Source organism: Ruditapes philippinarum, unplaced genomic scaffold, assembly GCF_026571515.1.
Source record: "Ruditapes philippinarum isolate M1 unplaced genomic scaffold, ASM2657151v2 ctg5169_1_1_1_1, whole genome shotgun sequence".
Classification (NCBI taxonomy): domain Eukaryota; kingdom Metazoa; phylum Mollusca; class Bivalvia; order Venerida; family Veneridae; genus Ruditapes; species Ruditapes philippinarum.
The window spans coordinates 44529-58424 of NW_026866764.1; the positions used below are offsets into that span (position 1 = coordinate 44529).

Below are 13896 nucleotides of genomic sequence, written 5' to 3' on the forward strand. Positions count from 1 at the left end.
ATCACTTGCGGAAAAAATGGTTATTAATGGTAAGTAATCCAGGAAAGCCAGTTTGGTGCACTGACCGCCGGTACACGACAAGAATGTGTTAATTTTGGTATAAAATCAGATTAACAATGACGTATCAGAATAATTAATTCACCAGCATTATAAAGCTGACCTAAACATATATTATCCATAAGGCTGTAAGTACTTGGATATCAGCAGATTTTCTTGTTATAAAACTCTATATAAGATATATGTAAATTGTCATTTGGAGCAAGTTTAAAATCAAAGCTTAGTGGCCATTTTAAAGATGAACCATGATACCTCTGTTTTGAGAGCAAGACCTGCGAACTACATGTATTTTGATCCCAGTGGCGGGAGTGCTTGAAAGTCAGACCAGAGTCTGAGCTTATGAAGAACTTTTCTAAGCTCCAACTCAAATCTCAAGTATTTGATTGGTCAGAAATTTGTAGGGAATGTATGCTGACCAATGAAAAACATCAAATTCAGGAATGTGCTTAGAAACACGTTTTAAAGCTAGGTTAGATTATTACTACACATGTAGTTTCAACTGCTTACATTTAGCTTTTTGAAATGGGAACCACACAGTTCTAAAATAACAGACGACAATTCCAACGACGTTAAGTTCAAGGCAGGGTAAAACCATCATACAAATATAGCAATGTATTGGATTAACAACTAAATACTCGGGGAAAATCTCATTTAATAAGTCTTAGTTCTTTACAATGAAGTATTTAATATGGTTTTTATTAGAAGATTCCGTTTATTTTCCGACATTGCACTGAACGCTACCTTGGGAACACGTGCATGAACCACGCCCACTGATTGAGAACGCTGACCCGTGCTGGTATACTCTGAAAAAAGATAGATGTTAGTAATAAAATTGTTATTTCAAACAAAATAAAAACTAGCAGGAATTTGAAACTCAGACATTAAATTTGTGTTGTTTTAATGGTTTTTAAAGCAGTAAGTCATCAGTAGAAGAAGACAAAGTTTTCATTGTACTTCTAAGATGACTATTCCATTCTCATTAACGTTGGGTATATACTGATTACATGTAAATATTTTGGGATAAAACAGTTTATACAGTTTAGTATAAGTCAACAAACAAAATATTTTTCTAGACTTAAACTAATGCATGTATATTTTGTGACTACTACATTAACTTAAGTGTTTATTAATAATATATTAATTTGGTTCTCGAAGGAAAGCAAAACAAGCACTTACAAGCCGTCAACAAAACAGTTGTGTCCTGTGAACGAGCAGATAGCAGCCCCATCATCGCACGTGCACTGTAACCCGTGCACTGTAAAATCCTGTCCGTGTGTGTAGGTACTGGAAATGAACAGACATCAAGAGGAATTAATTTTATATATAGTCATGCCATATTACCATGTTAAAAGCCATATTTCAATGCTTGCAACGTTTTGATATCACAGGGATACCGATCGAAATTGTCAGTATAGTTTTGGCACTATATCAACTAACTTACATCAATTTTACCCTTGTCGTGTTAAATATCTTAATTGTATCATAGTTTAGAGTTAAAATTCTATATGCCCATAAATGCACAGTGCGTTAACTGGAGTGCCGATATTAGTTACCCCTCGCCCCTCGTACAAATCAGATAGCCTCGTGTTTCGATGCATTTCCTATTACATAGACTTGTCAATTTCTTCAAGCTAAACACAACTATTCATTACTTTAAGTGAAAATTAAAAAAAAAAGTGTTGACGGAAAAGGGAACAGTGCAGACCATGATCAAACGATATAAATGTGCCCTGTTATTCTTTGTCTGCACTGGTTGCATGTTGCCTAGGCTAAGGGTTAAGTATCTAATTTCGTGAAACTGCCAATCCATCCCGGGTACCTTATGATAAAATTGTAAAAAGTTGGCATTTTCTTTCCCACCAGGTGCAGGGTCTTTCAAACATCTTTCGCTCTTGCTCAAAAGACCTTTTTGCTCGTGCATAAAAATATGTCTGATGCTGGCAAAAGTGAGATCAATTTATGTGAAATTATTATTATTGCTATTACAATGTATCATCATCATCATTATTCATCATCATCAACAACATCATTATTATTATCTTTATTATTATTATTATTATAATTTTTATTATTATTATTATTATTATTATTATTATCATTATTATTATTATTATTATTATTATTATTATTATTATTATTATAGAAATTGCTTGCTTATATACATGTATATATACTTACACCCCAAGTGTTACACAGTCCAATGCTTGTCCTAAAAAGTATAAAAAAAACATTCTGTTTATTTTTGATTGATTTTATAAAAAATTGTATCGTATCAAACGAAATTTAACGCATTCTGAGTAAAACTTCAGAAAGGTTGTTAAAAAGAATAAGAAATTTTAAAATAAAATGAAAATAATTGTAACACACAGACGATGAACTTTGAACTCGAGAACATTTGAGAAAACAATAAATGTCTGTAATCTACTTATGCGCAAGTCTTTAACATATTCTTGGAAATCGAGCACTAGTTCTGACATATTTTGATACATTTCATAACTTAACAAGATCGAAAAATAAAGAGCAACATAACATCTTAAAAGGTAATAACTTTCTAATCATATATACTAACGGAAAGTAACGAAGAAGCTCTATTGGTGAACTGGATATTTTGAGGCTATAACACTCAAATATTATGATTGAACAGATGAATCTATAGTTACCATTTGGGATATGATGAGCTTGCTTGGTCGCATGCGCAGTGGCACACTGGTCTGCTGGCGATATTGACAAGTAAAAGCTGTCCACCCATGCGATCTGACAAAAAAATCAATTTCGAAGTTAGATTAATTATGTTAACATATGTATTTTAACTGAATACTAGATGATGCACAATAGCAACAAAGTCATGTTTTGCTGTTGGTTTGAAGAATGCTATTTGAAAAAAAAACGTTGTGAAACTACCTGGCCACCTTACGTCGATGTTTGTATCTTAAACCCTTGTGCTTATAAAAAATCTTCAGGAAAATATATTATTTTTACAAGGGATGATATTTTTGTAGTTACTCAGAAAACTATGTTATTTATTTTATTACCCCTAACAAATACTTCATTTGGACACTGCTTCTATAGGTTTTTATTTTTCAGATTTTTACTGTAAAAAAGTACAAGTACTGTAAAAAAGTACACAATTTTTAGTCACATGGTACACTTTAATTAACAGCACGAACAACCCACATAGGACTTTGGGAAACTAACATTACAAAAATAGTGAGGGTTAATAAAAAAACTAATATCGATATGACATAAAATCTAAACCCCAAAAAATATATGAATCTAATGTAGTGACAAATTCTTCCAATGCCGGTATACACGACTATTAAATTTCAAACTATATCACTCATTACCACTACTCTGCTGGTACCTTAGCAAGAAGTGTAGAGTCAGACCAGGCTACACATCCGTGCAGTGTGACCAGGATCAGCTCTAGACGACCGATAGCTTAATTTTGGTATTTTGCTATGAACATCAGCAGCATGTCTCCAAATTCATGCTAAATTTTACGATTTTTTTAAAAAAATGTATTCAAAAGTAAAATATTGTAAAGTAAACAAAGAAACTAATTTACAATTTGCAAACAGCACTTGCAATCCACGTATATTACCACAAAAAAGAGGTAAAAATAAGCAAAAATAGCCTTTACTGCTTTAGTAATACGGTAGTATATATTGATAAAGACTACAAACATGACAAAATCGTTCCTTAATCGCACATAGCATCTAAATTATTACTTGAATTTTTATTTATTTTCTGAAAACCAAAGTACATTTGCTATTTCTTTTATTTTGGACCATCTGGAGGCACGCGGCTTTAAACTTTGCCAAATTCTGTTCCAAATTCAAAGCAAGACCACTCCATTACAAAAATTCAGCAGGATAAGTTTCAGTAGTTCACTGTACAGTATAGTTAGTTTCTTGAATCACTAATAAAAGCATACTTGTCCATTACTGTCATCTTTCAGTTCATAATATGTGTCACCGTTACTATGGTAAATTCCACCACTTGACGTGAAGCACGCGCCATTTGCCAATGTTCCTATCGTGGAGGCTAAATTCGCCGCTAGAAGGATTATATTTCATTGTAAATTATCAAAATGAATACATTAAAAAATACATAAAATATGTACAAAAATACATCTGATAAATGAATCAATGCAAGCAAATAAGCAATTATAAATAAGCATTATATAACTCAGCCGTTGCCTAAAATGTCTAATTATGATTCATACGACGTTGAGATCATTTTCTTCATCTAAATTTCAGCTCTCGTACCGTTTGCTCAGTAAGAAAGGGTCATACATCAGTCACTTGTAGCCTCCGCCCATCCCAAGGAAAACGGACCCCCTTCCCTCCTTCCGTCAAAGACCACACTCTTTTCGCACTTTCGGTGGTGAAATCCCGGCTGTACACGCCGACATAATAAAACCAAGGCATTAACGCTGCAATGCGAGGGCAGACAGAGTCATATAGTGGCCTTTTTACCCTCGCTATAACCCGAACTGTCAGGACGGAGCTGCAATTTTCTGGCGCCTTATTCGGAGTCTTTTTCCCTCGTAAACATTTGTGTTGACTTTAGAATTATTCTCCTTCTGATGTAAAGAAGTGGCTGTAATTTTTGAGTACATATTAATACTGCTATAGACTCAAGACCTTCCAGTAACTTAAATTTGTATATGGCTGAAGTTTTTCTAAACCAGTGCTAAAAAACAACATCTAAAGAAACTATTTAGTCATTTCTACATTCCTAATGTTTAGTTTAGCTTTTCCTAAAATATACCATGATCTATCAAACAGTCAATAGCTCCAATTGGTTTTGTGATAAAAACACAGTCATATGTTATAGATTATTTATAATGAAACATATTATTAAACATTATTCATACTTATGGAAAGCCACAATTGTCAAATTAATTGTGTAATATCATAAAACGTAACAACGTAACGCAACATGCAACATTTCAATATGTCTCTTACTAATACAATGGTTTGTACTCACGATCTTTCACGGCGACCACGTTCGGTTCGTTGACACACAAACAGACACCCTGGTTCAGTGACAGGGTAATTTTCCCACACTCTGTCACCAACAAAATTGCGGAGAATACAAAAATGCTGAACATAAAAAAGTATTTTGTAAAGGGTACTAACTGCCCCTTTTTATTCTTCAATTTAAAAAGATAAAAAACATAGGTCAGTATAATTTTGAAAACCGTCCTAATCTTTTAGTCATTTAATACATTTAATTGATATAAAATTTTTTGTAAACAAAAAAAACATGTGTTTTATTTAATTATATGAATAAAATATACTAAACAGAAAATGCTATGCCACTTTGGAAAGCATAGATATTCTTAATTTTTTTTTGTGACCGTAGAAGACGAGTGATAATTTGGGACTAAAAAAGACGGGCGGAGCTAATTTGGTCTAAGTGTTTGCAAGCAACGCGAATATTTTAAAGGTTAGACTTTAGTCGTCAGAATTTACTCTATTAGAGCACCCCCATGGTGGTCTCTCGACGCCCAAATGTTTGCGGTCACCGAAAGAACATGCTCGGCGCATAGACTTGAGCCAAACAATTTTCAACGACAAAACCCTGCCCTAGTCAAATCCTCGACATGTGCGCAGTATGTTTTAGCATTCAATTAACGAAATCTTGACATGCGCAGTGCATCGGCTATAGCCAAACCCGAACCCTGACTTTATAAATAGTGTCTTCGACTTTCTACCACGGAACCAGACATTGTTGCAATTATATCTCATCCTCGTTAATCGATATCTGATGAAGGCCTTTATCTTTATTTTCTCGTCAGCTTTTTATTTTTGGTGTCCAAAACGTTACTTATTGACCAATTACCTGAACTTATGTATTTTTTTCTTTCTTTTTTTCAATTAGTAAGTTAAAGTGAGTTAATATTTTGTATGAAAGTCAAAATACTACTTTGTATACATTTTGATACGTTATTATAAACAACTGCACATTAAACGCTTATGTCTTCAGATAATAAATATCCAACATGCTCTTAAACTATAAAACTCATGTTGACCCTTTCTATAAAAGGAAAAAAAGTATTCTTTCTTAGGAATAATGTGCCACGCTGTAACTATTTAACAATCACGCCAGCAATAGCGCTGAAAATATTTAACAAACTTAACCAGCCACAACGCTCACCTGAGCAAACTAAACAATTAAGTGAGCTATTTTGAACAATCCTAGCCAGCAAAAATGCTTTATCTAGTCAACTAAGCCAGCAATAAACTTAAATTAAAGTGCTCTTTTTAGCAAATTAAGTCAGTAATTATAGTAATCTATTAAACGAACAGTCAGCAAAAGCAGACTGAGCAAACTAGGTCAGCAACAATTCTGTACTAGTATTTAGCAATCTAACCAGCAAAAGTGATTTTTGGAGCAAACTAAATCAGCAAAAATGTTCTTTTGAGCAAATTAAATCAGGAAAAGTGTTTTCTTGAGCAAACTAAAATAGCAAAAGTGCTCTATTGGGCAAACTTAATCAACAAAAGAGCTTTCTTGAGGAAACTAAATCAGCAAAAGTGCTCTTTTTAACAAACTAAGTCAGCAAAGGTTCCCTATTGAGCAAACTCTGCCAGCAAAAGTGCATTTTTTTAGCAAAGTAAGACAGCAAATGTGCTCTATTGTGCCAACTAAATCAGCAACAGTGCTCTTTTGAGCTAACTAAGCCAGTCCAAGTGCTTTTTTAGCAAAACTAAATCAGCAAATGTTCTTTATTGTGCAATCTAAGTCAGCAAAAGTGCTCTTTTGAGCAAACTTAATTATTGATCCATTTCTATCTCCGCATTCTTTGTCTTTCAGTTCATTTCGGTAAATCCGAGAGCTTTCCGCGTAACGCTCGAGGCTTTGTGAATGAGCAAATTTTCCCGCGCCCTTAAAGCGAAACCTGAACCCTGGCCTATTTCTGACATTCATCGTAACTTTCTTGACAAGTCCCTTAAATGAGATTAACACACAATATGGTCACTGATCTGCGGTAAAACAAGAGTTGTCCGTAAGGCAACGCGCTCGACTATTCCGGGTGCAAGGCAGTAAGAAAAGAGGGATAACTCTGCAAAAAGGGACCTGTGACCCTCATGTCCAGATAATCATGGATAAAAAGTGTGGTGAAGTTTCAGCTCAGTGGTTTTGGAGATACCAACTAGCATGCAAAACTTTAACCAAAGTGTGACGCCGACACCGACGCCGAGGTGAGTACAACAGCTCTCCCTATTCTTCTTGATTTGATGGTATAACATTTGTGGGGGAAATGATTAACAAAGTCATGATGAAAATACGTGTGCCTTTATTGATTTTCAAACAAATTAACGCTAACAAATAAATCACAACTATCTGAGTACCTGAGTTTTTATGATAAAAAATTGTTACAAATAATACAAAAAAAAAGGATTTCTGTATCTCCATTTTTTCAATGTTTTCAACAATAACAAAATATCTCCATTTTTTCAATGTTTTCAACAATAACAAAATCTAAGTATTGATGATTCAAGACTTGGCGTTCATACTTAAAATAAAATACAACACAAAATGAACGGACACTTAAGAATTCTTGAAATGCAAACAACATCAATAAATCTAAGATCGTTCAAGTAAACATCGTTGTAAAATAATACATAGTCAATAAAGAGATATTTTTATTATAATAAAACGTATTGTTTCCAATTGAATTGTTAAAATTGAATGTTTAGTTGGCCGGAAAACTTGTGCATTGTTTCTAACGTTTAATATTCTCCTTGTTTATTTCTGTTCCTGAGCCAAATACAAGAATTCTAAAATAAGTTAAATATTTTTTTCTTATGTTAAAATTCCTAAAATGTTCGATCATCGTAAGTTGATGATATAGCATTTATTACATGAAATCTGTCGCGCGGCTACGCTGTACCATACCCTGTAATCCATTAATTTCATTAAAGCCGCATGCTTTCAGATGAAAGTAAATATTTCGAGAGAAAAATGAACTTAAAGTTTAATAAAAGATTCAACAGTCAAGTAAAATTATACTTGTAATATTGAGTAATGACTGCTTTTGCAGAACATGTATTTATCACCATATATCCACTGCGTGACTAACGCATGCAGTAAGGGCTATTTTGTTGCATATTTTAAGATCTTTTTTTTTTTTTTTTGGTAACGTGCGCCATGTGGCAATTGCATTCTAAGTTCACTTTACGATATTTTACTTTTACAAACACTATCAAAAATTTTCATGAAAATTAGCATGAATCTGTAGGCATGCACCTTTCATTCCAACAATAATAAACATATTGTAGTATTTTACAATCTTTAGTGCGTAGATCGATTTAACATACAACTCTTTTTAATTACAACATGTACAATGCTATTTATCTTTTATTTTTACTTTTGAAACTTGATTAGTTCCCTCGTAAACTATACATCAATAAACATATTAACACTTCAACAAATAAATCTCTAACTTTAACAACGAAACTTGAAAATTAATGATTCTACTCCTCGTAATTTAAGATTTCAACAAAAGAAAAGATGAAAAATAAACAATATAAACTTAAAATATTCAAGACAACATAGTTAAAACAAGTCCGTCTACTCTTATAATTTTGAATTAGTGACGTCAAATTTACTTATGACGCTCGGATATTATTTGATATCGTTTACGTCATCTTATCTTAGATGACACTTTTATCATTTTTATGACAGATACTTGAAAGATTTTTAGATTCATCTATCTAAACATAGTTTTTCGTAATGTCCGTGAGCTATAATAAAGAGGTAAAAATCATAGACCATCAATTATTGAAATGATGCGGGCGCTTTTTCTTTAGAAATCTTACTGTCTTCAGAGAATCGTGTCCCTCTCTTGGGGGACTGGTAGCACTTTTTTCTAATTCAACATTTATTATATCCAGTCATTTTCAGATAAATCCCTATAGAAATATCATGTTCGATGAGGTATCAGGGTTGTTGTCTCAACAGTACGGAATAGACGAGTCGTTTATCTTTCGAGAAAATTAAACACTAAGAGTTACATACCAGTTTTTGCATTCTTTCAACTTGGTCTGATAAAATTTGGAGTTTGCATTTTATGTCAGAATTATAAAGTTCATTTCCACACTTTGTCAAATCTATTGGGTCGTCAGAAATATCAGATTTTCCATAACTTGACATTTGACCCTCCGTTGACAAATTATTGTTTCGTCTGTCGATAATTTTTTTGTCGTCTGCTTCATATTTCAAAGCACTACTTTCTGTGGAGTAATTTCTTTTCATAGATAAGTCTGCCGGTACCGTATTATCATTAAACATAGTCCTTTTTCTTTTATTCCCGTAGAAGGGTCCATTCTTATCACCGCTTTCTTTGTCATTCAGTTCATTTCGGTAAATCCTAGAGCTTTCCGCATAACGCTCGAGGCTTTGTGAATGAGCAGGAGTTACTGCCCATACAACTGCGTCTTCCATAGGTGTATAGGCGGATTCCGCTAGACTTTCAGCGCGTGAGTTATCGTTCATCGAGTTACTGGAACAGTCGCTATAGTCCGAGGTATCAAAATTTGAGGTATCCCGTTGATTGTTTGAACTTTCAAGAAAACTGAGTGTTCGTTTGCATTGGTGAAGGCATTCTTCGCGGTCAGATGAACTAAGAATGCTTGCATCTTTTGGTATGTTGAATCTTTCCTTCAACAGATCCAGTTCCCTTTTCAAAAGGCAATTTTCTTCCTCAAGGGCAACAACTCTAGCTCTAACCATACATTCGTACTGACGTTTATTCTCGCGAGACTTCTTGGCGGCCAAGTTGTTTCGCTGCCTCTTCTGCCAGTAGCTGTTGTCTTTCTGAGTATCGGGTACAAGTTGTTTTGCACGGCGCTGTTGTGATATTGGAATATGCGCAGATAGCACGTTTCTATTCATCGTGCGTCTAACTGAAAATAAAGTGAAAAAGTTCAGATTCAAGTATTCAAGAATCCGACATTTTAAAAGTATTCAATGTTTGTGGTTATTAGTAATTCCCCTTTTAAATAAACGAAAAAAATCAGAAAAATAGGTTATACAAAATCAGTTCTTTAGTTAGGGTTTTTTGTTTATTTTTTTATTTTTTTTAAATGAATAGATTTTATTTTTTTTTATAAAAACTCATACATCACAATTTTTAATATATTAAATAAAAACAAATTTAAGCGCTATATTTAATATTTCCGAAGCATTTTTGCTGCTTTTTCCCCCAAATTTAAATTTCGATTTTTTTTTTATTTTATTTTTATTCTTTGAATTTTTTTTTAAAAAAAAAAAAATTACGGGTATATCCTGGTAACCCGACGTGATGTAGTCGGAAAAAAATCAAGGGGAACAACGATGAGAAGTATGTATACGGAAAATGCTCCGTGATTAACGGGACATTCTTTGGCGCCAAAAAATTCCCAATTGTTAATAATTTTCCTGCTTTGAATTTGGAAAAGTTTGAAGTTTCAGGCATTTTATAATCAATCAAAAATACCTCCTGATAAGTGCACAAAACGTTTTAGGGCTTATTCAAAATAAATATTGCTTTAAAATTTCAGTTTTTACCCGCAAATTTAAATTTTCAAAAAATAAAAAAAAAAAGATGGGTTCCAAAAACAAAATTAAAATTTTAAAAAATTTTTATAAAAATTTTATAAAAAATTTACTTATGTAACGTTGTTCAGGTATTTAAACCGGAATAATACAAAAAGGGATATTTTTGTATGAATGTACTTTAGTTATATAACCAATGTATGGAGTTCCCGGCATTATAAATGAATTGTTAGTATTGGGAAATACTGACAAAATTCAACAAATTAATAAACGGGTAAAACCTCGCGACGGGTTCGTCACTTTTTAGCGCTAGTAACCTGTTTTTAAACCCCACAGGTTTATATTTCACATTAATTTTTAATGTTATTATTTTACACGGGTATTTAAACTTGATTTAATTATGAAAAAGGGAAAGGGGGGGAAATCACTTGAACCAAAAGTTTTTTAAAGTTTAAAAGTCCCCTATTTCAGTAACTTTTATTTTGAAATTTTTTGAAAAAGAAAAAAATTATAAACAAAATTTTAAGTTTTAAAAAAAATATTCTTTTAAAAATGAAGCATTTTCCTTAAACCCAAAAAATAGGTAACAATAAAAAATAATAAAAAAGATATTTTAAATTAAAAAGGATTACTGTTTTTGCTTCCCCGGAAAAATTTAAAAATAAACCAAATACAAAAAATAAAATAATATAATAAAAATATAAAAATAATAATAATATAATAATAAAAAAGACTAATTAAAAATTGGAAAGATAGGTTAATTTTAAAGGAGAAAAATGTTAAAAATTATGAAAAAAAACTCTTTAAATGAACATAAATTTGTAACTTTTATAAAGTATAACACACTTACATTTACAGTCCCAAATTTAATTATAATCAATAAAAATTTACGCCGTTTTCCTAAATGATTTGACAATATACACATTATTATAAAAACATTTATATTTATAGCTTTTATATCAGTATTTTATTAAATTATATGTACTATTTAAGGTAATGAATATTTATTCCCCTTGGGGCTTTCAAAAAAATAAAAAGTAGGTAAACTTACATATTTTAAAAATAGGCGGACTACTTTTTGAATATTTAAAAAAAATTGATAATTTTAAAAAATTTGTTTTGTTTAAAAATTAAAATAACTTTCGCCTAAAAAAGTTTTTATGATTATTTAATTTTTTTTTATATTTAAACTCTGGGAAAAAATTTTTGATTTTTAAACCAATATTGCAAAAACCAGTACTTTAAAATCTCAATTTGGTTTTGGAAAAATCAAGTTTAATCTCCCCAAAACTGGGGCCCTAATAGTTAAAACTGTGTATAAATTTTCCCTCTTTGCACCCTTTAAAAAATTTATATTTACTTTTAAAAAAAATGACCCAAAAAAACATTTCCCATTTACACTACCCTTTATATATCGGGACATTTTTCCCCCCTCATTAATACTTTTAGTTCTTTTCTAAATCGGATCTAATCTAGTAGAACCCGGGGCAGAAGTTCATTTGTAGTTTCCCCGGGATTAAGTTAAAAAAGGGGTTTTCTGGCAAAACCCACAAAAAAATTTTTAAAAAAATTTTTAAATGTTTTTATTTCTTACCCCTTGAAAATTTCACTCCCCTTTAAAAAAAAACCTAAAATTTGATAAAACGAAATTATTTTTTTTTAGACCGACAAAAAACACAACAACAGGGATTCTGTCTGATTATTATTGGGAAAAGAACGCTGCCGGGCCCATATATATTAATCATCAATTAAAATTTAAATTTAAACCCTTTTTAAAAAGGAAATTTTAATATTTCCCCCCCCGCCCCTGTTATATTAAAAAAATTAAAAGCGCACTTATAGCAATTGGTTTAAAACAATTTAAAAAAATTGTAATTTGACGTAGTGGGTAAAAGGGTGAAGAAGGGAAAAGGGGGGGGGGGATAACTGCGATTTTTAACATTTTCAGAACTTCCCCCGTTATTACAAGTCATTTTGGGGTTTAAATTTAACAATTTTTCATAGTTTTTTTATGGTCAATATAAGATTTTAAAAAAAAAAATTAGACCAAGCCTTCCTTTAATACTAGTAAAATTTTAGTCAAAATCATTTTTATTTTTTTTTTATGCTCACCCCAGCCCGGGATTTAGGTTTTTTAAATGTCTTTGCAAAAAAAAACACTAAAAAACGAAGGGGTCACCCTAGTGTATGTCCTTCTTAATTTAATAGGAGTTAAAGATCCTGTAACTCATTTTTTATGGTCTTATATCATAAATATAATGCTCAAATGAAGATTTAGATATTGCAAGTTCCAAAAAGCATTATTTGTAAAGATATTACCAAATTTACATTTCATATTAATAAAGGGAGGTAATTAGAAATTTATTTTCTATAAAGTCTAAGTCAAAGTTTTCAATAAGATATTTCAATGATCAAATATAATGATGACAAATATTTGTAGTACATATTTTACATATTCTTCGATGTTTGAAAATTGTTTTGGAAGCATAATTACATACATATATAAAACTTCACTCAAGTGTGGTAACAACCTTAAAACAGTATACAGGATCCTTAAGCAGTTATTGCACTAATGTGAATTGGTCGTCAACGTTTTTAGGACGCGTTGGTGGATAAGTCATAATATAACAAGAAGGGGTCAAGTTTCAACTGGGTCAAAATTTAATGCTTCACCTGCGCCAGTGACTTCAGTGATGACAGAGATCTAAAATTTACGGATTACTACAGGTCGGTTATAAAGTTGATTGGTACATTAACATCACGCAAATAAGGACAATACGAAATTACTTTCCATTTACTAAAGTAAAGTCAAGATACTATCAGAAAAAAAAATTTGTTTCGTTTTTTTCCAGTTAATAAAATAGATTGAACGTGTTAAATCCATAAAAATGATTGTTTTGTTAAGTTCAAAAATAACTAGATAATACATTTTATCATTTACGGTCACGCAAGTCAAATACCGACCTTGAAAATGTTACAGGCGTCCAAACTAGCCCGGTCGCTGTTGTTTGCAGAAAATTCAAATGTATTTTTCATGACAAAAACGCTCTAAATTTAAGTTGCTTACATTCTATTCTAAAATCAATATCACTCTTGTAACAATTTTTTATTCTAGACGTACTTTTTTGTAAAGTTTAGGCGTTAAAAGAACCATGTTAACGTTATTGAAATATAAATTTGCAATATTTTTTCAAGATAGGAAAGTTACCAATGTGGAAGATAGTTACATACAGTAAACATGGGTGTCACGACTAACCGAAATACCGAAACACTACCGAAATACCCCCA

General features: G+C 31.7%; 2 protein-coding genes across 2 annotated transcripts; both read right to left on the reverse strand.

The window, feature by feature from the left end:
* Window positions 1-692: 692 nt before the first annotated feature.
* On the reverse strand, window positions 693-5184 carry LOC132733601 (uncharacterized). The gene is made up of 6 exons (XM_060720259.1): window positions 5050-5184; window positions 3992-4113; window positions 2718-2811; window positions 2236-2266; window positions 1234-1341; window positions 693-860 (listed from the first exon to the last, which is right to left on the reverse strand). The coding sequence occupies exons 1-6, from the start codon at window positions 5171-5173 to the stop codon at window positions 770-772; spliced, it is 570 nt and encodes a 189-aa protein (XP_060576242.1). The 5' UTR covers window positions 5174-5184; the 3' UTR covers window positions 693-769.
* Window positions 5185-9075: 3891 nt separating this feature from the next.
* On the reverse strand, window positions 9076-9966 carry LOC132733590 (nuclear factor interleukin-3-regulated protein-like). The gene has a single exon (XM_060720250.1). The coding sequence runs from the start codon at window positions 9964-9966 to the stop codon at window positions 9076-9078; it is 891 nt and encodes a 296-aa protein (XP_060576233.1).
* Between the last annotated feature and the right edge of the window lie 3930 nt (window positions 9967-13896).